The sequence below is a fragment of the Aptenodytes patagonicus genome, chromosome 15 (genome assembly GCF_965638725.1).
Source record: "Aptenodytes patagonicus chromosome 15, bAptPat1.pri.cur, whole genome shotgun sequence".
Lineage (NCBI taxonomy): Eukaryota > Metazoa > Chordata > Aves > Sphenisciformes > Spheniscidae > Aptenodytes > Aptenodytes patagonicus.
Genome location: NC_134963.1, coordinates 682358 through 710355, shown reverse-complemented (window position 1 = coordinate 710355; position 27998 = coordinate 682358). Strand labels below are relative to the sequence as shown.

At 40.9% G+C, this 27998-nt stretch overlaps 2 protein-coding genes across 8 annotated transcripts in view; one reads left to right on the top strand and one right to left on the bottom strand.

The window, feature by feature from the left end:
* On the bottom strand, positions 1-27932 carry COMT (catechol-O-methyltransferase). Of its 7 annotated transcripts, none has more exons than XM_076353135.1 (5): positions 27864-27932; positions 8143-8425; positions 6145-6338; positions 3989-4120; positions 1-1401 (listed from the first exon to the last, which is right to left on the bottom strand). In XM_076353135.1, the coding sequence occupies exons 1-5, from the start codon at positions 27882-27884 to the stop codon at positions 1222-1224; spliced, it is 810 nt and encodes a 269-aa protein (XP_076209250.1). In that variant the 5' UTR covers positions 27885-27932; the 3' UTR covers positions 1-1221. The 7 variants fall into 7 exon arrangements, with proteins under 7 accessions (XP_076209250.1, XP_076209253.1, XP_076209256.1 ...); XM_076353138.1 differs by lacking the exon at positions 27864-27932 and adding an exon at positions 26907-27010; XM_076353141.1 differs by lacking the exon at positions 27864-27932 and adding an exon at positions 25923-25960.
* The window catches only part of TXNRD2 (thioredoxin reductase 2), a 38753-nt gene continuing 37368 nt past the window's right edge, over positions 26614-27998 (top strand). The window contains exons 1-2 of the mRNA XM_076353134.1: positions 26614-26743; positions 27932-27997. Of these exons, the coding sequence (XP_076209249.1) occupies positions 26668-26743; positions 27932-27997 (142 nt within the window). The 5' untranslated portion in view covers positions 26614-26667. The remainder of the gene's footprint in view (positions 26744-27931; position 27998) is intronic.

Here is a 27998-nt window from a genome sequence, read left to right as displayed (position 1 = left end):
TATTGTTTTTTAGTTTTTATTTATAAATGCGACCGTTACTTCATTATATAATCACAGCAGGACAGGCCAGGAAATGCCAGTGGATTTCTGCATTATTCAGGTGAGTTAGAGGCTTCAGATTTCGCTTTGTACCTTCTCAGTGACAACCCTCACTATTCACATAGTGTTAATAACACTGAGGTTAACCAGGGTGTGCAGGACCCACCTGGTAAAACCCATTCTCTCTGGTCTTTATTTTTATACAGTGTCTTAAACTTCCACAGCACTTCAGAGGAAGAAGCTTGCCCTGCCCCTAAAAAGCACACACTATGTATATACAATATAATGAGGGGATAAGTAAATATGAGGGGATAAACACGAGCTCTCTGATACTATGTAGTTTTGGTGTTCTTTTGGAAAGACCCTGCCCCTTTTGTTATCTGTCTGTTACTGTGTTTATTCTAATCTATTTACTGCTTCAGTTTTCCTTACCTCTGCATGGGCAGATTAGTAACTTTGTCTTCTGCAAAATTCTGTTTTATTTTCTCATCACTGCATGGGTCAGTCGTCTTTCAGCGCAAGCCATTTTCTCTGGTATAGAGATGATTAACTTTTGCAGTAACTATGCAAAAATGTATCTGATACCGCGATAGGAGCCTCCATTGCATTAAGTGGTATGCTAGTAATTTAGCAAAATCAGGGCTCCTGAAATGGTCTTTTTCTTGCAACACACATGCTTTTTTCCACTCTTGATAACAATTAATCAGTTTAGCTTGGGGACACAAGTCTTCAGAAGGTGCACTGGCTCTTCTGAAATGGTCTTTTCTTGCAACACGCATGCTTTTTTCCCACTCTTGATAACAATCAGTTTAGCTTGGGGACACAAGTCTTCAGAAGGTGCAGTGACTTTCTCCACCCCACCCTAAGTCCAAACTGTGGTTGTGTTTGAGCTCAAAATAACAGACTGTGTTGTTTGATGATGTGTTGGTCAAGGCAAAGAAATGTGCATCACCTTGGGTTTGCTGAATTATATGAAACAATGGAGCAGACCTTTGAGCAGTTGCCCTATTTACTCCCGATCTTGGTTTCTACCTGGTCTGAAATGATCTCCACTAGCTCTTGCTTTAATTACAGGCTCCAAAATAAAAAAAAAAACAAAACAAAATTTAAAGCATGGACAAGTTAACCTGTGCAGTTGCATTTATGTCATTTGAAACAAAGGTTGAGTATTAATGGCGCTCTCTATCCCAAAAACACAGCCTTTTCCATAGCATCCTCCACTTTCATATATTCCAGATGAGATGGGTAGTTAGTACATTGGAAACGGGGGTTGTTGCGGATATAGTTAAGGAATTCTGGAGCTCCTGGGACGATGATATTGTCAGCCAGAAGAACCGAGCCCTTCCTCAGCAAGTTGCATTCCTAGAAAGAAGAGAAATTGCTTCATGGTGGCTGTTAAGCAGACATTGGCTTGAATGTAATGTGCTTTCACGTTAACCATGTACTCAAGCGCCTGCATCCAAAAACCCATTGTACTACAGGTTTGGAGGGAAGAAAAGACATGGGAGAAGCTGAGTAACTGACTGATCCTTTGTGGTCATGTTTAATATGATGACTTTTTCTGCTAACACAATCAGTAGAACATTAGAGATGCTGATAACATGTTGGGTCATTCAGGTTCTGAAACAGAAAATCAAGTGCAGTGGAGGCATGCAGTTTGCTGCTCAGATTGTTTCCAACTATGTCTACATGATCAGTAAGATGGTTTTGTTTTGGCTCTCATGCCTAATGTTTGAAAACTTCTTTAATATCACATTAAAATGTTGAAGTAGCTCTTAAGGTCACCTGAGAGACTGCCATGTACCAGTCTGCTTTGGCCAGTCTCAGTCAAACTCCAAAACCACTAAATGAATAAAGGAGATTTTCTGCACTTGTTTTCCTTTCATCTTGTACAACTTTCTGCCATTTTGTTCAGGAGCTGGGCATGAAGCAGGGTTTGTGCACAATGAAGATCACTCTGACAAATTTCCACAAGGCGTAATTAACTTGCAATATTCACTTCAAGTGCAATGTTTATCCTCAGTAAACCTACAAACCTAATTTTTACTGGTATTTTTGTCTAGCAGAAGTTGTTTATCTGAGCTTACCAGCTGTTTTAACACAGTCTGTAGTTAATCAGGCTTGTTGTTATCCTGTGTTTACAGGCAGCAGTTGTGGCCAAAACATGGGGTGTTTTTTATTGCTCCCAGTATATTAGAGAAGTCCTGTTGATGAGTGTGCTGCGGAGGCTGTTTAGCTTACTGCTCTTGCCTCTGGTGACTGAACACCAGTCAGCACAGTAGAAGCAATTTTAAAGACATGGCAAATATCCTCTGGTCTGTTGCGCAGCTTATAGAAGCCTACAAGTGACAACATACTGTATTTTCCACTGGTCATCAGGATTTCAGATTCTCTTTGTGTCAGGCTTTTCTAGAAGTGCATGAAAAGGAATGCTGTCTGAGCCACCCTCATTATATATTTCATCTGAATATCTTATAGTCATATTTCATATTCACTATTCATATTGCAATACATGCCAAAATTGCATGTTAGAAGGTTTGTAACATCTGAGAAAACATGGGGATCTTTTCTTCATCTTTCTCCTCTTAATTTTGTAAGTTTTTTGTTTTTGTTTTTTTTGAGCAAAGCAACTTTGTGTCACAGTTGCAACAGACAACACCATGATGGAACTAAACCACCTCTTTGTTTTGGCTGTGTTGTGAAGGTTAAGCTCCGATAAGGATGCGCTAGCTCTTCCCAGTGGAGAAAGCTCAGTCACCCTTACACAGGCAGTTTAAAAGAAAACATTCTCTGGGTACAAAATAACTGTAGGGAGGGAACATTTTCTTCAGCTACTGTTGCGTAAACTCAATACTGGCTGTTCACAACCCCAAACAAATTTCCTTTTCAAACAGCTATCTGGAGGACAGGGCTGAAATTAAAAAACGGGAGCCTGGATGAGAAAATAATGTAGGGGGGATGTCACCCTCAAGCAGGGGACAGGACGTAGTTGGCAGGTTCTCGATGTAAGAGGCAGCGTCAAAAAAGGTGGATTTACTTGTGAAGAAAATAATTAAAAAATTACACTTCCATACAAATAGTTAGGCAGTTGTAGAAAATTTTATCAGCCTGCAGCTCCAAAGCTAGGAGAGTATCTGTATGTGCTGTGTTGATAGATACAGATGTTGTGAATCTCAGTTATTTAACACTTGAAAATACCTTCTTATCCAGAAGTCCTCTAGTAGTTACCTCACCTATCATTGCCTACTGCTGTTACAGCCAACTTGTTTTGTAATGCTAACAGTAACGGTTAAGGCGGATTGGGAAGAAATGAGCATAATTTTTCCACATTCGGGGCTGGAGATAAGAGTTGGACAGCACTTCCCTAGCAAGTGCCTGACCAGGGCAGTCTGCGCTCCTCCAAAGGTTGCTTTGCAGCCAATTAATTAGGTGGTGTAAAGACTCCCAGAAGGATGATACCCAGCTGTGCTACGAAAATAGTATTTCATCAGAAGGCTCTGCTGGCACCACAGACCCAGGCAAAAAAAGGGGTACTGAGGAAATTAGAGAGGTGGAGCTGGGATATGCAGGTCCAAAGTCTCACCTGCTCCCAGGATCAAGATGTTTTTGGGTCAAATGTTCCAGTTAGTGACCGTGCAGACTCTCCTTCTCGGGAGCATAAGACACAGACCATGCATTCTTCCAGCTGGGATTTCTACTGCAGACCCATTTGTTCAGGAAACAAAATGGTTCAACAGTATTTGCCAAGTCCTGAGCTATGTAGTGTCAGCAGTTGTCCCTGACAAAAGTTTTGGATCCTGTCCCCAAAATCCTCTTTTCTTGTAAGGTTGCTATTTTGGCTGCCATTCTTCATTTTACAGAGGATGAGGTCCTTCATAAAGAATATAGGCCTCACGGACATCAAGGCATTTGCTACTTTACTTTTAAGACTGGAATTGTGCAAACTGACCTGAAGCAAGATGGTGTCTGGTGTGTATCTGTCTTTCCAGTGGTCCAGGAAGACAAAATCCAGAGTATCCACTTCATATTTTTTCTTCAGCTGGGGGATAATTTCCTCTGAAGGGCCTTCTAGGAGTTTTACCTGAAATGCAAATCCATCTGATGAATTGTGAACCATTAAGAAAAAGCACATGCCTCTAGCTCATTTTAAATTGTGGCCAGACATCAGCAATCCTCTTTATAGCTCAATATTGCCTCAGTTGAATTATTTCATAGAGTTAGATCAAGTGTACTTTTTTCTTTTTGACAAATCAACTCAGTTGTGTTCCAAAACATGGGTTTGGGTGGTTTTGTTGGTTTGGGGTTTGTTTGGGTTTTTTTTAAATAATAGCAGAAAAAGCGACCTCTTGTTTCTGTTGGATAATGTGATTCTTTACTGGAAACATGGGAATCTCCTGTTGAAAACAGTACTTTAAATTACTTTTTTAGTTACATCTCAGTTGAATCTTGTAGTCCAAGGGAAGCAAAAAATAGAGAGAACAGGTTAGTTTAGAATAAAGCTGGAGGCTACAGTATGTAAAATTCATATGGCCAGTAGAGGGAGAAGGCAGGACAGAGGCTATTACATCTTCCTCACAGGTTTATTGGCATAAGTACTGTTAAACTGAAAGAAGCTGCTGCACATTGATTTCTTAAGCAAGCGCCATATACTGTGAGTGGAGTAAAAAAGTGGTAAGGAAATCTGTCTGGTTTATGACTCATAGCTGATCAGGAGATTAAATCAGATGGGGAAAATGCTATTTTAGAGGTCACTAGTACTTCAGGTTCTCTTCAAGAAGTTAAGAAACGCATTAGAAGATCTCATGGTGGGATTTATTTCCTCTAGTTTTATCGTCTGTGTTGAAGTGAGTTGTCTAGTTGAATAGACAGGCACTTCTCGGGCGTGAATCCTCTGACCTGCTGTAGATGTCTGCCTTGAGCTGAGATAGATCATAGACTGGAAATACCTGCATCTCAGCCAACTGTACAGAGAGTCAAGACACCTCAGATTGCACAAAATTTAAGTATATATACTGTGACCAACTAGATTTGGGTAAGTACATCTCATCTGAAGTGCATTGCACATAATGCAACTGCTTCTTATGAGCTTTTGTAACAAATTAGACTATGGTTCAGTTTTCTGTTGTACTCAGTCTTGACACTGATTTGAACCTTTTAGTTTATATAGAGAAAACCAATATTCTAGTCCAGCTTTTGGGAGGTAACATAGTTAAGTCCTCAGCTGTGCTGCTGTGAGAGGTCAGGGACTGTAACTAGGCATGGAGCTAGTTAAATTAATAAGGACTGTGGGTGCAAGAAAAAAAAGAATACAAAATGTCTATGAATAAATGTCAGATGGAAATCATAGAAAGGCTTCTGATTATGAGGAGGAGGAATCTTTGGGGCAGTCTTGCAGTTCAATAATGGCAGTAAATCTACCCAATTTTGCAATAGTGATTACTAATTTTATGAAAAGGACTGTGTGTGCTGATGTCCTGTGACTATAAGTGAAATAATTGACTCTGGAGCCTCCCTCCAGGCCTGTATTATTATATTATTATATTTGAAATATTATTATTTCAAAACCCTATGGGTTTTGAAAACAGCTCTCGGCAAATGGCCCATCTACTCTACTGACCAGTGAATAGCGAAGAGGCCAAACTAGAAGATGAGGTCTAAATGCTTTCCAAATGTTAAGGAGATACGGATGTATATGATTGTTTCTGATCTTGCCCCTCTGAATCTTCATCCTGATTCACATAGCAAAGAACTTTGGAGAACAGCCCTGACTGTTTTGGTCACACACGCATCTTGACAAGCCTCAAACTCTACCCTGACTCTCAGCTGGGTCTGCATCATATTTGGACTCCTGACTGATGCTAACAAATTTAGCTCACTTGCATGGTCTATACAGAAGAGCAGACAACCTTGGTCTTCTGTGTGGACACTGGTAGCTTTTCCCTGCTACCAAGCCTGATGGTTAAACTCTGCATGTTCCCACTTAGGATGTCATACTTGCCTGACAAGTAAAAAGCAAATTTAAACCTATTATTGTTTTTTCTATGGATAAAGTCCCACTCTCCATATATTGCTTCCTCATACCAACAAGAGATAAATGGTATTTACCTTATCTTGTACTCCAGCAAACTGAATCATCTGTTTAGCTATAGCAGCAAATTCTGGGTTGAACTCCACAGTGAGAAGATGAGCTCCTGCCTTCAGTAGCCGAGCAATCCTAACTGCTGAGTAGCCACAGTATGTTCCCAGCTCCAGTGCAACTGATGGATTGACCTCTTCTACTGTCTTGTCTAGAATTAAACCTGAATAAAATGGAAATAAGGTTAACTTTTGGCAAAATCAAACTGGTTCACGTACAGAAGAGCAAGTTAGTGACAAGAAACTTACAAAGTCTATGTACTCAGTTGCTCGGGACATTCAAAAATTAAGGGTTGATGTCAAATTATATATCTGTTTCCTCTGCAAATTGGCTTATCTGTGACCAAGTTGATCATGGACATTCTAAGTTTCAAAATGCAAACTTTCAACTAAAAAAAAAAATCTTAGTTTCACAATATAAACATTTCTTAGTAAGCAAATACCTGAATTAACTAAAATATTTATAGTGTTACAAGGGAAAAATGCAGTGTTTTTTTCCAGTAACTTATTGCAGAAACTGGCCATATTTGTGAAATATGTAAGTGCCGAATTTTGAGTGCTCATATTTGTTGCAAATGTTACATGCAGTAGTCTGATACAAAATTTCTCATACTAAATACTTGTTTTTAAAGGGAAAAAGAAAAATCTAGTTACAAAATTGCAAAATATTTGGGTTCACTAGATGAACTTGTGGAATGGAAAATGTTAGTCAATTGTTAAGAACAAAAAAATATTCCCCAAAAGAAGTGACAGTGTACTATATTCAGTCCTTCTGAAGAAAAGGATTTATTTGTGAGAAAACTGTCTCCTCTTACTTTTATGGCTAGAAACTAGATAGCTAATCTGAAAAAGTATTTGAAGGGATTTTACTCTGAGCCATGGAACTTTTCAATGTACATATACAATTAATTACATTATACTTTCCTGGGTTTCATTTGTTTATTAATAGTGTGATGATGATGCTTGCATCTTGCGATCATGTGATCACTCTCAAAATCTTAGGAACTAAAGATGCATTAACTTTGATGGCTCTTATCTGAGGAAAGGTCATCTTGTCAGAGCAAAACGAGTGGAAATTTTAAGAATATAATCCCAAATGATGAAAGTTTAGAGCTTTAAGAATTCCTACTCAGCCACCACCTACTGTTCTGTTGCCCTAAGCACCCCAACCTGGTATGCAGAGGAGCTAGTTTCAAAATGTACCCATGACAGAGAAGCATTTTTATTACAATGCTTACAGTTGTATTTCATTAGCTATATTAATCCCAGACAAAGCAAACTTCCCCCGCAATTTCCCAGTAAGAGGTACTTTTGTGTCTAATTCATAAGGGAACATGTTAACATTTTGCCATTACAGTTTTTTGAAAAGATTGTCACTTCCCTGCAGCTAAGAAAAAACATGTTTTGTCCACATATTTTCCTTTAGGAGGCAAGAACAAAATTATTTACTCGCTAAGTAGCAGCAATGTCTGATAGCTGCTTTCATGTATTACACGGGTAGGATTTCTCCTCTCAACAGTAACTTATAACTTATGCTTGCATACACAGAGTTCATATTGTTTAAAATACTTTTTTTTTTTTTAATTTACTATCTTTCGGTTAAGGATCTCAAGGTACTTAACATAATGAATTATGCGTTAAGGCCACCCTGTATAGGAACCGAGTATAACGCAACCCTAGATTTTTCACATAAATTGTCACCCTCTGCTTACACACCTGCAACGTACGCAACGTACAAACCCAGATTTGGTCCTATGACTTTCTGGATTACTCACTGGATACCCGTCCTCAAAAACATCTGCACAAGCATGCATTACTGTTTACAGAACTACTTTGCTGACCACAAGGCTCTTGTGGGTTTTATTTTTTTTTTCCAGCAGATGGAAGTTACCATGTGAATACAATAAGATGTCCTGTACTATGCTAGTCTTGAAGGATCTTTCAAGTGCTGATCCCTGCTGTAATTACCTTTCTCATCGCCCACATTCATGGCCCACTCTTTCTGGGAGCAGTACTTATCTATAGTGTCCAGCACACTACAGGGGTCTCCTCGGACTGCATTCTGCAGCACGAAATTTAAAATCCTCTGTTCTTTGCTCTGATTCATGATGAAATTGGTTATTTTTTCCCGGATTATTTCATTCCAGATAAGGGCAGCAGCGCCATTTTTCCTGATGAGCACCACAAAGAGCAGCAAAATGAAAAGCAGGACGAAGACAATGAACAAAAGGACTGAAGAGCTCTCCAGCATCTGGAAGGACAGAGAAAAACAGCCCAGGGTTAAGGTGGCACGGGAGAGAGCTATCCTTTTTATAAACATTAAGCTGAATAACCCACAACCAACCATACTGAACAGGAACACACAGAGTTTAATTATGATATTGTCCAGAGTAGCTGAAAATTACTCTCTCTGTCACTTGGTAATGGATGGTGCTCTGTGGCACTCCCTTTAGAAGCCAATTTTACAGGCAGTCAACAAGTAGCTTTATTTAATGCCCTTCCCCCACACAGCTGCTCGGTCCTGGCTCCAAGCATGCCACTGCACAAGGAGCCTCTCAGCATCAAAGCTGTTCTAACCATTTTTCAAAGGATTTAATATCTTTAATTAGAGCCTGCATGTGATCCCACTCTCCTAATTTTTGAGCATGGGGAAACTTCCAAGCTGGCCTTGGTAAGAAAATAGGGAACGTTTCACCCTTTAATTTTGAGCACAGTATCAGCAGAAACTGGGCACTGTTAGGTAACATTCTGTTTCAAATCAGCCTGCAGGTCCTAAGTTACTACCTTGTATGCAGACCTCTTTGCTAGCACCTGCCCTTCTTGCATGCTCTGCAGAGAAGCTGAGCTTGATGTTTCAGTAGGACTCGGCCTGCCTCCTTCCTTTCAGAGCCTGCAGCAGAGGTACCCAGGTGGAATGGTTTACAGAAGATAGCAGCCTTTTTCCTGTCTATAAAACCTTTGATATGAGCCATCAATCTGATACTTTAGAGAACAAAAGATACATTTCCTTTTATAAAGTAGGGATGTTTTCTCACTGGTTAGACCATAAAACTGAATCCCTGAATCAGAGAAGAGCCCAGGCTCATGAAATTGTAGAGACGTAACAAAAGGGCACATTGTACTTCTCTGATGGGCCAGCTAAAGCTATCTGATGGGATTGTGCCTGTTCTCCCCCTGAAATTCAGTGTCATAGCTGCAGGTGCCTATGTGTGGGCAGCATGGGTGGTGTGTGTTTCTGTTTGAGAGTGTAGGACATAGGAACATAAATCTCAGCAGATGGGATGCATGTCACCCTGCACAGCTCAAGCAATAAATCCCATCGAAGCCATTTACTCTGATGGATTTCAGACAAGCCGGTATACAGGAAGGTGCATTTACTTCCATGCAGGAGTCACAGGACAAAAGATCTGATAAAGAAAGGGTTCTTAAAATTAAGGAATTGATTTAGCCTTTGAGAGGGTGCCAAACTAAGGCTTGTGATTTGCCTGAGGATTCTCTGCATGTGAAGCTCCTCTCATACAACCCAAAACACACCTCATTTCTGATGATGTAGCTTATAACACCTCCACTTTTCCACCTCTGCTTCCCGCAAGCGGGGGCTGACAGTCGCATACTGGGAGGAGAGCACAGGTTGGAATGTGCTCCAGTTAGTATTGGGATGAATGAATGCCAAGTTCATTTGTTCTTTAAGTCTAATTAGGCATTTGCACACAGGCCTAAAGCATTCAGAACCAATTCCTTAACCTCAGCAGGCTAGCTTGAATTGCACTATTTTTTAAACTGTTACTTTTAAAGAATGTGACACTCAACTCGTTCTAGTCTCTGATTCTTTCTATTAAGTCTCTTTCTCTTCTAGCTTGCAAAAAATGGTGAACAGCTTCCACTTGCACTTGTATTAATGTCCTACCTACCTGGAGTTCAGCAAAACCACTGCTCCAACAGGAGCTACAACATCCTCAAAAATTTTGCCTAAGTTGCCCAAGACCAGAGGTAAAGGGGCTATATGATTAGCCAAATATTCCCCCCAATCTTTTCCTACCTGTTCTTGCTTCTCTTTTTTTTTTGTTTCCCCCAAAATTGTCCCAGGGAAATCCTAAATTTGATGGGTGGTCAGACCTCCATTCTGTAGTGGGACTTGGCACATACACATTACACATGGGAAAAATTTATTCCACTGCTTTAAATTTTGAATCATCATGCAGAACACATTTTGAGTTCAGAAGATGACTGAGTTTCCATGGAGATATGCTCAACCTACAGTACAGCCGGTGTTTGTTCACCCATCCACTTATCTTAGTTACACAGCAAGTATGATTTGTTTGGAGCAGTTGAAAGTCTCTCTCTCTTGCTTTTAAGTGGTCACCAATGTTAATACTTACCTTTAATGCTTTCCTTGCAAAGTCTGACCTGAGACGTTTCCTTTCAGGGCTCGCCAGCGTCATTAGCACATGAAAATCTTGCTTCTTGGGCTTTCTGAATTTTGTTTCCTAGCTAGTAAGAACCTGCTTCTTTACCTCAACAGGATCAATGTCAATTTTCCCTCTTCCCTTCTATGCACTAGTAGTTCTACTGATCAATCCCAATTGCCCTGCACCTTCCAGAAGGGACTTCTGCTTTTTCTAGTTGTTCTACATGAAGGTGTTCCACATTATCTGTCCACTGAGAACTTGGATTGGGCTATGAAAATATCATTGGTTTAACAGAAAAATGTCTCTCTAGCTTCACTTGGCTTGTCTTCACTTGGCTTTTGTGGCTTAGTTGCTTGTATGGTCATTGTTGATGGATTTGGATTACTGACATAGTTGAGAAAGAATGATTCTGAGCTGCAATGAATGGATGGAGCCCAGAAACCGTTTACTCAAGCCAGCAGGTATCTAACCTTCCTGCCTCTGGACAAGGGAAACCGCGTGAGCTCTGCATACCAGTGACTCACTTGGTGGCAGTCCAACCATATTCAGGTCCCTCCAGAACTGTTGGCATTCAGAATTATTTCAGACTATTGCCAGACATAATCCTCTGGTTACAATGGATACTTTGGCATCCTCTGAGTACAATTTGCCACAGACTGTTGCTTTGGTACTACAAGATTCTCCCAGCATGTTTGGGGCTGCCCTTCAAAGATCCGTCAGACAGCAAGAATGGATGATAGCTGCAGGATAAACTAGGTGGTATATTTTTTGAGGAACAGCTTTCTTCCTTTATTGCTTAGTATAGATATGAGACCATTTGGTGAGATTTCTCAAAACAGGGAGAGATAGTATCTGTAGCCTAACTCAGCCCCACTCCCTGTCCTGCAGGAATGCTGAGACTTCTTTTTCGGACAGGGAACAGACTGTGAAGACTTCTTTTTATACCTTAACAAAAAGGACCTACTTGACAGTAAAATCCTGCCCCTCCATTTTCACACTGCTTCCCAGGCATGGAAGGGTATGTCAGCAAACCAGATTTCCGTTGTATTATTTTCCCACGCTGCTACAGGCTCTATACACCAAAATTACAAGATATCACATGCTCTGAAGTCCCCGTATTAAAGAAGGACAGCTTCTTCATTGTCTGCAGCCTGTGAAATGCTATTTCTTAACGTGTCTCTTTTAGCCAGAGCAGAGAAAAGCACTCAACTCGGATTAGACCTGCTGATTTTTAGTAACTTCAGCTGATCTTGAACAAATACTTCACCCTCATCCTTACTTGGACAGCAGTATCCGTTTAAAGATTTTGTTGTTTTAAAAGAGTGCACTTTGTGCAGAGAAAGATGCCTTGTTTGAGATGTACATGCCCTATCTTTTCAAAGGCATAGATTGTATTTAGGCTGCTGCCACCACGGCAGGTACTGCAGTGTTGACATCCTGATACCAAGAAGCAACTAGCTTGACAAAAAGGTGTAAAGTGGGATATGCTTCCAAACCGCACAGATAGCCATAGCCTTCTATCTCTTCTAGCCATTCTTTATGCAAAAGCATGAGCAGGCTGACAGCCCTTTAGCTTGTCTGGAAGGGCAACAACTGATAGTTCTGCTGGGCCACCCGGGAAACAAATTTTGGATCTTCAGCTATGAAATCTTATCGCTTCAAGTCTACCCAAGAATCCCCTCTGAAGGCAAAATACTAACCTGCATTTCTCTTTGTGTCTCTTCGGATCTAGACTGGTGAGTGGCTGTTAGCACTGGTTTGTTTACACGTTTTGTGTAACATATTTGTCAAGAAGACAAAAAAAGCTGTAAATTTAAGCTCAAATGTGTGTGATTTGGGGATGGTCTTGGATCTAAAACTTAAGCAAAGAAGCAGTTCAGCTTGGCCATTCCTATGATCAAGTGCTCAGAGGGATCCATTTCTTACAGTGCCTCAGTTAGATCTTTGCACTTCTGAGTCCCAAATGAACGCTGCCATACGTAGCAGCAGAGCCCACCTGCCTCCACAGATCCTTAGAGGTTGCTCACAGGTAGCAACAACCTATATAATACATGCTGTTTTTTTCCATTCCCAGACAAGGTCACTTGTTTTTGCTGTATCAAGGAATGTTTTTCAACTACTGGGGGTTTTTTAATTATTATTGCTGTATAACACCCCAGCAACTTCATAAACTGGCAGTATGGGTTGTTGTTAGCAGAGCTCCTTTAGGAGGCAATTATCCTGAAAAACACTTTCTAGAGAAGGTAAGTTTTAAAAGGAGCAAGTCAGACATATCTTTTCCTTTTTTTTTTTTTTTTTAAAACACACTTTCTTTTTCAAAGTTTGTCTCTCTCTTAATTTCTGTCTTCTTAGATGTGAAAATAAATTTAGGGATAGCAGTAGACTGTAAAAGCAGCCTGCCAAGAGCAAGATGCATTGGTGATGGTCATGCACCTAGAGGGAAAAAAAATCTATACCAAAATAGGTAATTGCTTTCATATTCTTAGGTGGAAAATATTTTATATGAAAATTAAGTGTGTAATTAAACCAATTTAAAACTACCACTACTTAAGAGACAGTCATGTTATGACAGCTTTAGAAAATGCAACTGTTATTTTAGCTTTAATGTGGATTCATGAGATTCATTAAATATGCAATAAAACTGAACTTGCATATAGTCAAGTTTCCCATAACCACTTATTACAAGGCAGTTGCTCTTATTATTTAATGCTTGTACTGAGGTTCCAAATACACAGGTTAGCACTGCAACCTGTCTGTGCATTAGAAACACCATGATAAAGTGAGCCTTCTCTTTGAAAGCTAAAATTTGAAGTGGAAAATAGTAGGCAAAATGAAAAATTGAGTAAGGGAATCAACAGAAAACTGGAGGGATAACATTATGGAAAGGAATGAATAACACGTATCACTAAATCTGTTTTTGAGAAGACAGAGTTTAAAAGAAAACATATTAAAATTTCATGCCCAAACCTGTCAAACTACTGATGAATCTTCCTAAAGCACTGGGGTTATTTTCATATGCATCTAATCTTACTCATTTTGGCAGGTCTCATAAGACCAAATCATAACTTCATAATGCAGTTCAGCAGTTTTCCCCTGATGCAAACCATATTCAAACAATCAGCATTCAAATGGGAGTACTTCTGTTTCAACTTAGAGATTTAAAAAGACACTTTTAAAGAGAGAAGCGAACACAAATTGTGGGAATCTGCTGTCCCAGCTTACCTGCCCTTGAAGATAAAATACGTAACTCATTCCAATGGTTATAAAAGTAGCCTCAAGAGACTGGCTCAGACTTAGGGATCTATTATTATGGCAGTAGTTGTTAAGTTAGGGGATTCACTTCCCCCTTACTATTACATGATCTCCAGTTTTTCTAAAAACAAAAATGCCCATGTGATGGAGCACAAAACAATACATCCTGGTTTTTTTTCTTGTACAGGTGACTCCAGCCATTTCACCAAAGGTTAGAAAAAGGATCTTTCAGTAATGCTATTTATCAGTCCTTCTCATAAATTTTTCCAAGTACCATTAAAAAATAATTGGTCTTAGAATTCCCTGAAGTGAAAAAATAAGGATTAGAACAATTGGTAACATCAATTTTTAAGGTAACTCCGAGTAACCAGATAAATTCAAATTGAGATTTTTCTCAGTGTTTCATAAAAACTGTATGAAGTTTTCATAACACTGTTAAAGGAAGGTGTACAGAGATTTGATCTAAACTACTGATTGCTGCTGTTTCTCTCTCAGATTCCAAAACAATCTCTCTCTGCTAAAAACTGATATTTACTGAGAAGAAAAATAAACATGTTGAAAGTAAGCACCTTTAAATGCTCTGAGTTTTAATAAGGACATATGCTTTAGTGAGTGTCACACAGTGGATTAAAAAAATATCAAATTTGATTATTTAACTGTTCTGAAGCTTAGTTCATTACCTTATGAGTAATTAACAAGACCTCATTTCCTACAAATGCAAAAATAAGAGCTGACAGGTATTAAAATACTTGGAAGGTTGAAAACTGTTGGCTAGAACATTTTTCTAATAAAGGTGAATCCTTATAAGCCTAACTACAGAACCTCTCATTACAATTTTAGCTTGGATAAACTGATATTGCTTTGCTTTGTACTGAAAATGAAGTCCTAAACATAATCACAAAAAAGCTCTTCTACAAAGGCAGCATGTACATTAGACTGCTATTCTCCAGGACTGGAATGAGAATAAACTTTGTGATCCTGAGTCAGGGGACTTATGTTTGAGTCTCATTTGGCAGTATTTTTCTGATCTGATCTTGGGTGAGCTGTCTTACCTACATCTTTCTTGCCACAAGAGTAAGTTAAAGTTACTGCTACTTCTGTAACTTTCAAGGTGGTATAAAGCTGAATTAATCTTTGTCAGAAAAGTCCCTGCTATGGATATATGGATAACACCTGAGGAAAGGGCAAAGTGATTTTATCTGCATTAACTAAAGAGATCAATTTTGAGATACCAAGAAGCAAACGCCTATGTGACGTTATTATTCTTGAGTTTATGAACAACAGGGAAAATGTGGAGACAAACGGTGCTTCACTCTCCTTAAGTGATTTCAGCCTGCTGACAAATCAGGCCTTTGAGGAAAGATGACGTTACATCCAATCTTGCTATAATTTTTCATGCATTTAATCTAACTGCCAAGTACTGGTTGGTTGTTTAAGAGTTTATTACGAGTCTCCAAGCATCCAGACAGTACTTTAGCATTCTGATGCTAAAGGGTTTAGAATCTAATTTAGACTTTACTAGCTGACATAACCTGGTGAATGGGGAGTGCTTGGTAAATTTATACCATTCAACCTTTTTTCACAAAAGAAGGTTGATGGTATTGAGGATAATAGAAATGGTCTACAGTAGTAGCGTGCCTGGGGACAACGGGGCCTAAGTCATTGCGGAGACACTGCTGCTAAGTCTGCAGAGAGAATAATGTTATAATGCAAACAATTTTCTAGAGGCTTTTTACAAAGGCCATACAAATTAACAGATTAAACCCTCCCATACACGTACCTGTGTGAAGGAGGTAGGTGTACCCCCTATTTTTAGAAAAGGGTTAAAAAGGTTTATGTTCAAACTCTTTAAAAGCTTCTGCTGAAATCATGCCTTTAAGTATCTCATGCACTAAAGTATGCAGAGGATTTGCATATTAGTAAGGATATATTAGCTGTTTAAGAAGCATTGCAGAAACAATGCAGAAGAGTCAGCACATTTCTACACATATTTTAACAATGTCTGTTGCTCTGCAGTAGGCCAGAGGAGATCTGTGCTGTGCCAGGACTGGGATTGGAGTTCCTGACTCTTTGTCCTATGCTGTCTTGAATGAGGCAATCTCTATTTTGTGGCATTTTGCTTTTCTTGATCTTTTCCCAGAGCAAGAAAGGCAGAGTATTTTGGTCAGAAAGTCTAAACTGACTTCTGCCAAACACATTGTATCCTGTTGCTGTAGGCAACACAATTCAACAGCTTCATATTTTAGTACTTTTAAAGGTCAAAAAAAAAAATCTTTTTACCTCCTATTCTTTCGTTATTGTTTATGTATTTTCAAATGAGTGCAATGCTGTGAAGAATAATCAGCATATTGCCAAATGTGAATAGCTTGTATTTCAATGGAAACTTAGTTTGGGAGTTTCACATTCAGATTTTCCACTGACATCATGAAAACAAGCTGAACAGACTTCATATAATTTTTGACTAAGTATTTCTTGCATGAAATCTAAATTTCCCTCTTCCTAGTTTTTTCAAATTACTACAATTTAGCTTCACTACCATGACTACAAAAATTCAGACTTCTATAAATGCAAAGTTCTGATGATTACTTCCCCCCCCCCCGGGCCTTTTGTCTTTTCTTTTTCCTTCTTCTCAGGTTGAAAGGAAACAAATACGTGTTTCTTCTTACTGAATGAAAGGAAAGAACAGAAAAGTGCCTATTGCCTACTAGGGAGCCCCATCAACTAAGCTTCATAAGGGTGTTTAAATCCATTCTCCCCAGATAGATTTCCATTAGGATAATTGCTACCCACTTAAAACTCCCTTCACAGTAGCCATTGTCTAAGTGGTATCCTGTGCTATCACCCAAAGGAAAAGGTTTATATTATGGTTACGTGCCCCATAAAGAAGAGCGGGGTTTAGAATAAACTGGCCACACAGACAAGCCTTATCTCTATTCAACAAGCAGGTCCTCGTGGATCTGTAGCATTCTGATCCAGACTGGCCAAGTGAACACACTGCATGATTAAAGCCAGAGTTTGGGGTGAGAAAATTCTTCAAGGATAAGAAATGCATTTTACTGGGCCTTGAGCAAAGACAGCTTTTCAGGAATAAGATCGTTTCAGGTACCCCCAGGAAGCATTTGTTTCTAATAGTCCTTATTCCCACTCCAGAACTGTAGATGCATTTGTACTATTTGTACTAGCATTTGAGGCCAGTGGTTGGCATAGCTCAGCTGAATTCTACAAATCCCACCTGGGAGGCAGTAGACTGCTAAAAGTAGAAAGTGCTCTGCCCTGTCAGCACACTAAGAGCTGGTCTGTAAAAAGTTTTCTCAGCTGAGATTTTCATGCTCCCCAGGAGGTAAAACAAGCTCCTATTGAATGATTTTGCCCCAAATGTAGGTAGGGAGAAAGGGCTGGAAGAGGAAAGACCAAATGTTGTCCTCAGCATAATCACCTATGACAGACCTATTTCACATTCTCTATATCACAAAGATCAAGGGCTGAATCCTCAGTGTCCCAAATCCCCACTGCATGCTCCTGTCCTGCTTCCAAGGCTGCCAGCTAATCTAGTGTAAATCTGTCTCTCTCCCATCACAGCTTTCTGCTCTCCACAAGCTGCTCCTCAGGCCAGGGGGAGTGCACGACTGAAACTTGATAGTGAGGACACCCACTGAGGGATCTGAAAGGGTAGGAAGGCAATCGCTGCTGAAATGATGGCTTATTTCTATGGAAATGAACAGCTCTAACAGGCCAGGCAAGGTGGGATCCACCACGGGACAGCAGGTAACCAAAGCACGGCCTGGGAAGACGCAGCCTAACTGAGACAGAGCAGGGCATGAGACCTTGGTCTCAAATCCTGAGTGAATGCCCGCCCCAGAAAAGTAGCTGGAGTTGGCACAGTGTCTGTTACTTCAGCTAGAAATTGCTTTCTGAGAAATCTCTCCTGAGAGAGTTTTAGCAACACTGGTATGGCTGGCCTCACACATTAAGATCTGGTTTCAACGACTGCTGCCAAAATTATGTTTTTTCAGAAAATTCCCAGTCAGTTCTAACTCCAGTGATCCTGAAGGAATGCTGAAAGACAATAGTGTGGGACTGGCAGAGATAAACCTGATACCAGCTGCAGGCTGCTAAGAAATATTGCTAAACTTGAGTGACAAGTAAATTGTTTGCAGTGTTAATGTGGTTAAACTCTTTTTCCACTGATGCAAACTAAAGCTGTAAATCAGGAATTTCTTCTTTTGCATTTAAATACTGCAGTGCTGTGCAAATGCATGAGATTCTGAACCTGAGGGCTTTGTTAGAGGAGTCCATGGCTGAGTAAACAGAAAAAAGTAAGCTTAAGTGCAGAGATGAAGTAAAGGTTGTTTATGGACATCACCGGTATGACATGTGCTTTGGTATGTATTGGTAAATATGAGTTTGTTTTTAAAGGACAGAAGGTAAAGAATGTCTGTAAAGGGCATCAGAAAGATACTCTATAAGCAGCAACAGGGCTAGCAAGCAAAAGTACTAGCTTTTTGTCTGTTCTTCACAGACATTTTGCTGTAGCAGAACTCCCTCTTGAGAATGAAAACCCCCATAAAATACAGCTGCAGCAACACATTTATAAAAGCAGCTATTCAGACAAATATGACTGAACTGAAACTTGACTTGCATTCAGCTTTTTCTTGAATACAAATGAGTACCAAATTCCAGCATACTTACAGCCATAAATTACATTTTCAATTTAGTCGGGGTTATCTCATCTCACTTCTTTCAACTGTCAAGGTTTAAATACAGTACAAATGCATGACACACAAATATGTCCTACTTTTTCTCTGTGAAAGCTGCTCACAGACTGACTTCCTGACAATGAGTACCAGTCAGAATGTGGAAAACACCGCTTGTTTCATATTCACCACTGTTTAAAATAGTGACATTATCTAAGATAACAAATCATGTCAAGTCTAAGAAATAAGAAAATATAAATATGTACCTTTCTCAGTACAGCAGAAGCTGTTCCCTCCGATCTTTTCCTGTGCTGCTCTGATGTGGATTTTATAAAATAAGAGTCCAAGAGCCTGCAGTATTGTCACATTCGATCACATCACAGGAATAGCTTATCAGTTCTGTTACACAGACTCTAAAAGGAGCAGTGTCCTTTTCCCCAACTCCTCCTTTCACAGATTTCTGCACTCCTTAAAGGTGCTCAGTGCTCTAATAACCTTAGAGAAAGCTATTCATCTGTCCCCTAATGACAGTGTTCTTGTTACTTAGTTACAGCACAGTGAATGCTGACAAAGTCAGGTATGAGCCAAATCTGTGCTTAGTGTAAATGCACTGCATTCAATCAAGCAACTCCGGGAATGAATTTGGCCCAAGGGATTTAGTTCTTTTTTCAGCTCCAACGTGGCATGCTACAGCCAGTGCAGAAGTTGTAGAAACAAGACCTAGGCATGTGAGTTAAATATAGAGTGCTGCTGGAGCGAGGAGAGGTATGTATAGCAAATTGCTTAACAGCAACTACAGAAGGAGGTGCAATCAATACATTATAAGTAGTACATCTGAATTTCTGTAGCTTCTGGTTGGAAAAATATTCTGCTACAAACGGCTCTAAGATAAAAGAAGAGGCTTATTCTTACAAACCTTGTTCTCAGCTTGACTGTCTATATTGTTTCCTTCGAGGTGGAAACAATATAATCAAGCTGCAATTAAATTGCACCTTAAAAGAAAATAGTAAGAAAAACCAAAACCCAAACCAATGTGGTGGTAGTTCTCTGCTGCATTCTTACTACAAAACTCAGACCTAGTCAGTGAGTGTTTGAAGTTCTAGCCTAGAAACTTTTTAAAGATTAAAAGAAACGGTTTGTATCAAATGTGGCAGAAACAGGAGCTGAAGAACTGAAAACAGGCTTTGTCACATGGCGGGGGGGCGCATCCTTGAAAGAATTAGGGACTACCTGAGAGCATGACAAGAGAAGAATAAAAAATTTTAAGTGGATGAGTTGAATAAAGAATTGTGGGAAAAAGAGGTAGGTGAAAATCAAAGTGGTTTTAGTAATTCTAAACAAAACATAACTAAGACCCTGCAATATAGCACAGTACCCAATGTCAATACAGAACAACTTTGAAGTATCCCTTCCATGTATAACAGAGCTTTAGCTCAACAAATATTTTCTTATAATCCAGACATCAAGCAGAACGAAGAACGAAATAAGCAATACCGCACTCCAGCTTTACTGACAGTAATTTCCTGTCTGGTCGAAAGCTGGCTGTGAAACCATGACAGGTTGTGTCTGCACGATCCCTGATGCCACCCACAGTTAAAATTAACTGATAATTTCTTCTACTGCTGGGCTGTAGAGAAAAGAGCTTAAAACAGTAAAACTTATTCTATGCACTGACCTGGTTCTGTAAGCATACAGCTATTCTTTGGAGACGTCCTTGCAGTTAACTATAGCTAGTTGTGAACTGGTGGGTGGTATCAGCCCAGCTTCTGCTTAGCAGCATAAATTAGTGCCTAGACTTACCAGATTGAGCAGTGTTCCATGACAACACTTCTAAAGGACTTCTAACTTTGAGCTGAATCATATTCTTCAGGCTAGAAGCATGGGAGGAGCAAACTTGCTTCTGCCTGCCCACAACTGTTTACTTGTATGATAAAGGCTTTGCCTGCAAATTAATCCTTTCTGTTGTCTAGATATTTCAGTACATAAGTAAAAATGGTGAATGGCAATAACTGCCAACTAGATAAAGTCAGAGGTTCAGTTAGTTAAACCACCCAAACTGTGTGACAATGTCCATAAGTTACTTCCAAGTTAATAGAAAGTTGAAATTTTGTAATACGTTATTATGGGATAATTTTTTCTCCAAGAGAAGTTTCTTTGGTAGGCTGTTAGACATTGGCTTATGCCTTTCTTTAATTTACCTTTTTGCCCAAGATAGGGTCTATATAGGTATGGTAAGTTTTTACTAACGTAATAACAAGGCAACAAACTCCAGAGTGCCTAACTTTATACACTATTCACATGACTTACCCTTGCCTAGAGAGTAAAAATTTACTCTGATATGAATACATCCGGGTTAGAGAACTGTGGAGAGCTATGAATGTATTGTTGTAATACAATTTTTATGTAGGGACAAGATCTTAAAAGATGGATTTGCTGTTGCAGAACGTCAGGATACTGCATTCACAGGGCACATATATGGAAAGATGTAGACCCAGGATGTCTTAGCTTGGGAGCAACATCACATGAATGGCAACAGGTCAGAATAACTGGCTAGTTCAGACTGACTCACTCTGACAGCTGACAGAGTTAAGCTCACATCTGTCTGCACAAACTTGAGCAGACTTGCTCATATACAGAGCTCCCAGTCTCAAATGGAGGCTATACAGCTGCAATCACATGATGCAACGTAGCAGTGCTATCCCCACTTGCTGTGCATAGCACAGAGCTAAAGCTTTCCCAGTAAATCCATGCCTGGCATAACAACAAATGACATTCCCTTCTTCTAATAATCCTGGCCAAAGACTGGTTTTTAAAAGCCTAAACAAAGGGAAACAGGAGAGCTAGCACATTATCATAAACCCCACACATCACGTGAAACACTGAGTAGAAGAAAATTCTTTTGAGCTTGCGTTTTCAGAACAGCAGGAGGGATTTTCTTCTATGTGAATTTGCTGTTTTCAACAGTCAAATTAGCTTCTCTTGCTGAGAAACATGCAAAAGAGGAATTTTGAGAAAGGAAGCACCACTCATATGAATCAGGAAGCTGCCTGGAGATACCTAAAATAGGAAACAGCTAAAAGAGAAGAAAGATGGCCAGCAAAGTTGTACTCTAAAACGTAACAGATTATACAAGCAGTTAGACTATTTTGTATTTACTATGCATCTTAAAAGATTATCTTGTAGACTGAAAAAAACTTCCTGCTTTCAAAAAGACTTTATAACTCCTCATGAAAACTTTGAAGCTCAGTTAAGTCTACCATATTTCTGTCTTTTCTCCCCTTGCTTTTTTGGTAATATATGTTGAAGCATTTAAATAAAGTCAAGAACCTGTGTTACTTCAAGCTTCATCTGTTTCTGCTGGTTTTTTCCCTCCCTTGCAATCAATTAGTTGTTTAGGACAAACTATGAACAGAAGATTCTATGTTAAGGAAGGAATAAAATGGCATAGATTAAATTCTGAACAACAACGAGTCCTATTCTCAGACAAATTTCTCAAAAATAAAAAAAAGCAAAAAGGCAGAAATAGCAACAAAGCTGAAATGTTAAACCATTTTTGTTGGTTTATAAACCTATGTACGAATGTTTCCAGTAGAGGAAACACTGTTAGCTGAAGGATGTATTCTTTGTAACAAGATGTCCTTTTGGTGCACTTACTTAGCAAATATTAGACTGGTTGGTTTTCTTCTAGAATTACATTTTTAAATGGCATTTAAATAATGACCTGATTTAGAGTAATTCTGTGATGTGTGTACTTGTCTTAGCTTTCTCAGTGTAGCTGTTTTAGATACATTTACAGACCCTACATAAAAAATTATTAGCTAGTGGGATATATTTGTCCCATCTTAACAAAATGTTGTAAACTTTGTAGACTTCACACGGAAATCTGATCACCACCTCGATCTCATAAACCAAAATTAGTCATTTTCTTCCCTTATCAGTTTGACTTTTAACTCTCTTAAAGATTGATTTGTCAAAGCTTTTAAAAGCAGATATCAAAAATGCAGAAAAGTACAGCAGAGTTGGATTGTAAGCAAACAGCCACAGATTCCTTCATGCCAATGTAAAGCATGAACCCAACAAAAAGTAATATTGGAAAATTCTTGCTACACGAGTCAGTTAAGAAGCCTCAAATAAAAGTGGTAGAAATACTTTGTTTACCCAGAATCTGTGTCCTCGAACAAGGGTCCTCACTTGTCAGCATAACCCCCATGTTAGAATACTATCCATATATTTAGCAATTTGAATCATGACAGGTTTTACCTTGCTTTGAAAAAAGTCTAAGGACTGGTAACCACCCCTCCCTTGCTACCATTTATTCTGTCCTTTTTGTAGCTCTGGGATATGGTTCTCCCAATTGCCAGGGACTACGTCATTGTTTCCACTTTTGTATTCACCGTTTGACATGCCTTTCTTCCACATGCTTTTTCTTTCCCTCCTCCTTCCTCCTTAATGCTAAGGACACCATGCTACTCACTAGCAGAGGAACAACAAGGAAAAAAACAAAAGAGTACAATCAATCACAAGAGAGATGGTAAGAAACCAAAAAGTCCTACCTCGTGCAGAGACCTCTTAGTTCAACCAGTGTTCCAGTACAGTTCACTGACACTTCTGTAAACTATTAATTAGGTCATGCCACAAAATGCAACCTCTGATGTAATCCATTTCCCACCCCACCCACTAAAAAAGAAACAATGTGATGACTTCCAAAGATGGTATCTACCTGACACCTCTCTTCTTTCCCCCGCCCCGCCAGGTCGCTAATCTGGGAACACAAGACATAAAGCAAACCATGCCAGAAAACCAGGAAAGACAAGAAGATGTGCTCGAGAAGTCAACATTTCTAAAATGTTAGGTGGAAGAGGTATTTGGTCCTGGTTGTCTTCATGAGGAAGAATTTAACTAAGCCATTGATAAATGTAACAAAAGGTATTTCATATGAAGGGAAAAAAGTACATCATTCCAAGCTGTCCTTACAATAAATTCAAAAGGCAAAAGTCTGCCCATTAACAGAACAAATTCATGCCTTACAAAACCACTATTTTTGTTGAATGGATTTATATACATTTCTGAAACGTATTACAGTGGTGTTTCCTTTGCCCTTTTAATACCACACTGTTTACAGTACACTGAATAAACATCTCCCCCTGGAAATAAACCAAACCACATCTAATGTATTAAGTTAATTTATGACTTTAAATATGACTGGCTGCAACTGACTAAAATCTGTGGAAATATGATGTTAAGTCTGATAGCTATCTTGTAAGCATTTGTTTTTAATCCCAAGTTTTGAAAGAAATATGCTTTCACTGCGGAAACACAATGCTTCATGTAAATGATTCCTGATACTAGAATGTATTTGCCACTGAAGGACTTAATGCTTGCTTTCTTAAAATAAATTAATATATATTATATATATAGATGTAAAAAATGTATAGCACTAATTATTCTGATCAGCTTAATGCCAACCACAAAAGAATTACAATGAGAGAGTAGAAAGCTATAGGAGATGAGTCAAAGACACATTAGAAACCACACCTGATAACCAGAATCCATCTCTGGTTCCCGATAAAGATTTTTGAAGTGTATCACAGACACACCTGCTCAGTACTGACTGCAGCAAATATCAGTGGCTACTCCTCTTTTTGATATTGTGACCATGGGCAAAACCCACCCCTCATTGCTGATATTTGCCTCTATTGGTCTCAATGATCAAGCTTGTAAGAATGTGCAAGAACGAGCAGAGTGGCATTACACAGACTTTGTACTTTCTTCTGAAGATGGCGGTCCTGATGGGAAAGCCTTAGCCTGTGGAACTGCACAGTGCTTTATCATTAGCTGTGAGATACTGCCAGAGGGCTGGTGACACCCCAGCTTCACACAGTCTGCCAGTGGCACAGCAGCAGCTATGGATAGTTCTGGTTCCCAGATCACTTAAGAAGGATGCCAAGTGAAAGCAACCGACTCGCTTTCAAGCTAGAAAAGAGACTGTGTGCTGGTGTGTTTAGGAACACACAAACATCTAAAAGAAGATCTCACCACTGCTGCATAGGCTGTGGTTCACTTAGACTCTGAGCTCTAAAATAACAAAAGCAATTAGTAATGCTAGTGTACAATGTGGCTATAACAACGGGCAGTTGGCCAAGATCCTATCCTTAAAAGAGTTTAGAAGCATTACTCCAAATTTATCACCAATTCTTTCCTAAATCACCACTGTAGGTGCTGTTTAAAGGTAATGTTTTCTATCAACATCTTTGCTACATTTAAGGCCCTTCCTTATTAGCAAAATACCATAACGCTGCAGGAACATTTCTTCACATAAACTTGTTTTGTGTTTGGGGAGATTTAATTCTACCCTTGATCCTACGTGTCTGAACTAAATGCTGTGTGAAGAGCGTATGCTCAACGCTGCCTGATTCAATTCAGAATAGTGGCTAAAATGAACAGCTAAAACAACTTTGCATGCATGTACCTGAAGAGCATAAAAGATTAGTATCTGAATATGCTTGAGGTTTCTTTAATTCAAAGGCCTCTCAGTACGCTCTAGTCACGTCTTTCTACTGCTGCTGCAGTGGGTGAGAGTGTTTCTAGTGATTCATTGATTAGTGCTGCAGGAGGCAACAGAGAGGGGGTTTGCCTTTTTTTTTTTTTTTTTTTTTAACAGCCGCGATACTGGACAAGTCGTCAATCCATTTACTAAAGTGATAGTAATTCCTGTTTCATGTATTTTCAAACACTAATGGAGTGAAAAAATTAATCAGACCTACACTGGAGGTAATGTTAGTACTACAAAACTTTCGAGTATTTTAATTTCCTGCCATTTCTCCTCAACTGTGGACTAGATGATTGACGGTTTCTGAAATAAAATGGTTGGATGCTGCCCCCTTGTGAGCCAGGCCCTTGCTCCGGAGACAGCTGAACCGTGACTGCCTAAAACTGTTTTCTGTCGCCAGCTCCTTCTCCCCGAGAAAAAGCGGCTGATTCTTTGTCCCAAACTCTGATTTGGCTATGGTGGTATTTATCACATACGACTCACTACGTGCAGCAGCAGGCTGGGTCGCTACTGTGCTTCAGTAAAGGCCAATAGCGAGCGCTTCTGAATGAGAAAGACCTTCTTCCCTGTGGTATTGTTTTGATCAATGCCTACTTTGAGGCCTGTTACCTTCGGCTGTCAGAATACATTACAAGCATTAATAACTTTCACAACTCCCATCCGAAGTAGGTCGGCAGCATTGCCCTTGTTTAATCAACAGCTGGCACGGGTCACAGGGACAGAAAACGCTGCCGAAGGCTGTGAAGCACTGGAGGTGCTCCGACAGTTTGTCCTGTGCAGATCTTTGTACCACCACAGTTAAACCACGTGTTAAAGCTGCTTGTGCTGGTCTAGTTCACTGACCTGTGTAGCACGGGCCCCGCCCCGCCATTTTGGTTGAGGAAGCCCTCTTCTCTCGCACCCGAGTCCCTGGCGCCTGCTCTCAACGATGAATGTATCTTAGCCACAGGAATCCGAAACAACATCATGTGTTGCCTGTAATACCTCGTGGAAGGGAGAGGCTTTATTCAAACCACCTTCTCAGAGGTTTTTGACTTTCAGTCTGCGCGCTGCACCTGAGGAAGGGGCTGCGACAGCCCACCTTTCTCTGTGTCTGTTACAAAGGGACATGCGGTTTCAGAGGGGAAACAACGGCTCTGAATATCGGTGAAGGTTCTGGGCAGTCGCCGTGTTCCTCTTCTTTCCTAAAAGGCCTTTCCTGAACCCCTTTTGCAGCAGCATCTCAGGGAGAAGCCAGTCAAGCAAAGCGTTTTTTTTTTTTCCCTTCCCAACGTCCGATTTTAACGCAAACGCGCTTCTGTAAGGCCAGAGTCCGTGCGCGCCTTCTAAAAAGGCCTTTCACGGCTTCGCAAGCTGGAGCTCCGGGCGCAGGGCGAGTGCTTTCTCTGGGAGGGAAGCGGCCGCCTCCCCTCAGGGCTGCGCGCAGGGCGGGCGTCGTGCTTGCACCCGCGACGCGGCGACCCTCGCGCCCCCCGCCCTCACGGGCTCCGCCGCCCTCACTGACCAGGCGTCGCCGCCCTCCACTCAGGCGCTGCTCGGCCACCTCGCAGGGGTCCTGGCTCGGCGCGGAGGCCCTTTGCCGTACAGCATGGCGGCGCTGTGGCGGAGGCGGGAGCGTCTCCTGGGAGTACCGGCGCTGTGCCGTACGGTACGAGCCCTCTCAGGTACGGGGTGCCCGCTGGGCTCGGGTCTGGCAGAGGCCGCGCCCCCGCCTCTCCTCGCGGGAAGCGGGCTGCCCGCTCCTCCTGACGCCGAGGGCGCCTGGGGAGAGTCCCCCGAGCCCTTCCCACCACCCGCAGGGCGGGGAGAGACCCGCGGTCGCCTTACCTAAGGGACCGCTGTGGGGACAGGAGACCGCCGGCCGCCCGCCCGGAGGCGCCACTCTCCTCCCTCAGCGGCCGAGGCAGGGAGGGTGGCGGGCTGCCGCCATCCGTAACGGCTTTCGGATCCACCCCCGCCCCGTTGCCTCTCTCGGAGCCCGTCCCTCGGCCCCTGAGTTGCTGAGGGAGTTCCTGGGCCGCAGGTGGCTGTGAAGTGGGCAAGGCCTCCTGCACCCCTGTGGTGGGGCTTTCCGGAGAGGTACCGGGGCAGCCCGAGAGGCAGCCAAACCTTTCCTCTAGGCTTAACTCCAACGACCAGGGGCATATTAGCCTTTCCAGTCTGACTGCCCACTCTGAACTACCGAGGAAAGCCCCCTACCCCTCCGGTGGCACAGCTGGTGTCGGGATGCTGCAGGCCTCGGCCGTCCTCCCTGAACCTCTGGCAGCTCTCTGAAAGCAGGGGTTGCCCTGATGCCCTTGCTAAGAAACGAGTTATTGCTCACCTGTGGGCTTCTGCCACTTCAAAACTGCCCTGGGAGACAAGGCTGATGTGTGGGGAGGCTGAGGTGGCGGAAGGGGCCAGCTTACTGCTCCACCACTCCCCTGCAAGACCTACATTGCAGCTGAAGCTCTGCAAGTCCGATAAGGTGATCCCGCTGAAAAATCTGTGTGTAGAACTTGCTGCTGAAATGCAGAGACAGAAGACCTATACTGGATCCCAGTTGCAACTGTCTAATCGTGCAAAAAGAGCTTCTTGGGACATTGTGCAAAAATCTAATCTATTTCCTCACTTCTTTTGGATTGCTTTATTTTCTGTATTTCATTCATGAAACCAGACTCAACAGTTTAACGATTTTTGGAGAATGCTTTGGGACACTGAAAAAACATAGTGCTCTAGTAAAGTAAAGAAAACCCAAATCAGCAATAATCAATCGTAAAAAATAGTATACTTTTTGATATTTACCTTCTTATATATCTCTCCCATCTTCCTTGCCTGTTTCTTTTCCTTCTTTTTTCACATTCTTTTCACAGGAAAGAATGAGTATGATCTTCTGATAATTGGTGGAGGGTCTGGAGGCCTTGCTTGTGCAAAAGAAGG

What these genes read in the sequence shown, in the direction of transcription:
- COMT (XM_076353135.1), bottom strand. Translation starts at nt 27,884, where the DNA reads ATGGGAGAGATATATAAGAAG. An exon ending in TGGGAGAGATATATAAGAAG is followed by an intron (nt 8,426 to 27,863) that starts GTAAATATCAAA and finishes CTGTCCTTCCAG; the next exon opens with ATGCTGGAGAGCTCTTCAGT. An exon ending in TTGCTGGAGTACAAGATAAG is followed by an intron (nt 4,121 to 6,144) that starts GTAAATACCATT and finishes TTTGCATTTCAG; the next exon opens with GTAAAACTCCTAGAAGGCCC.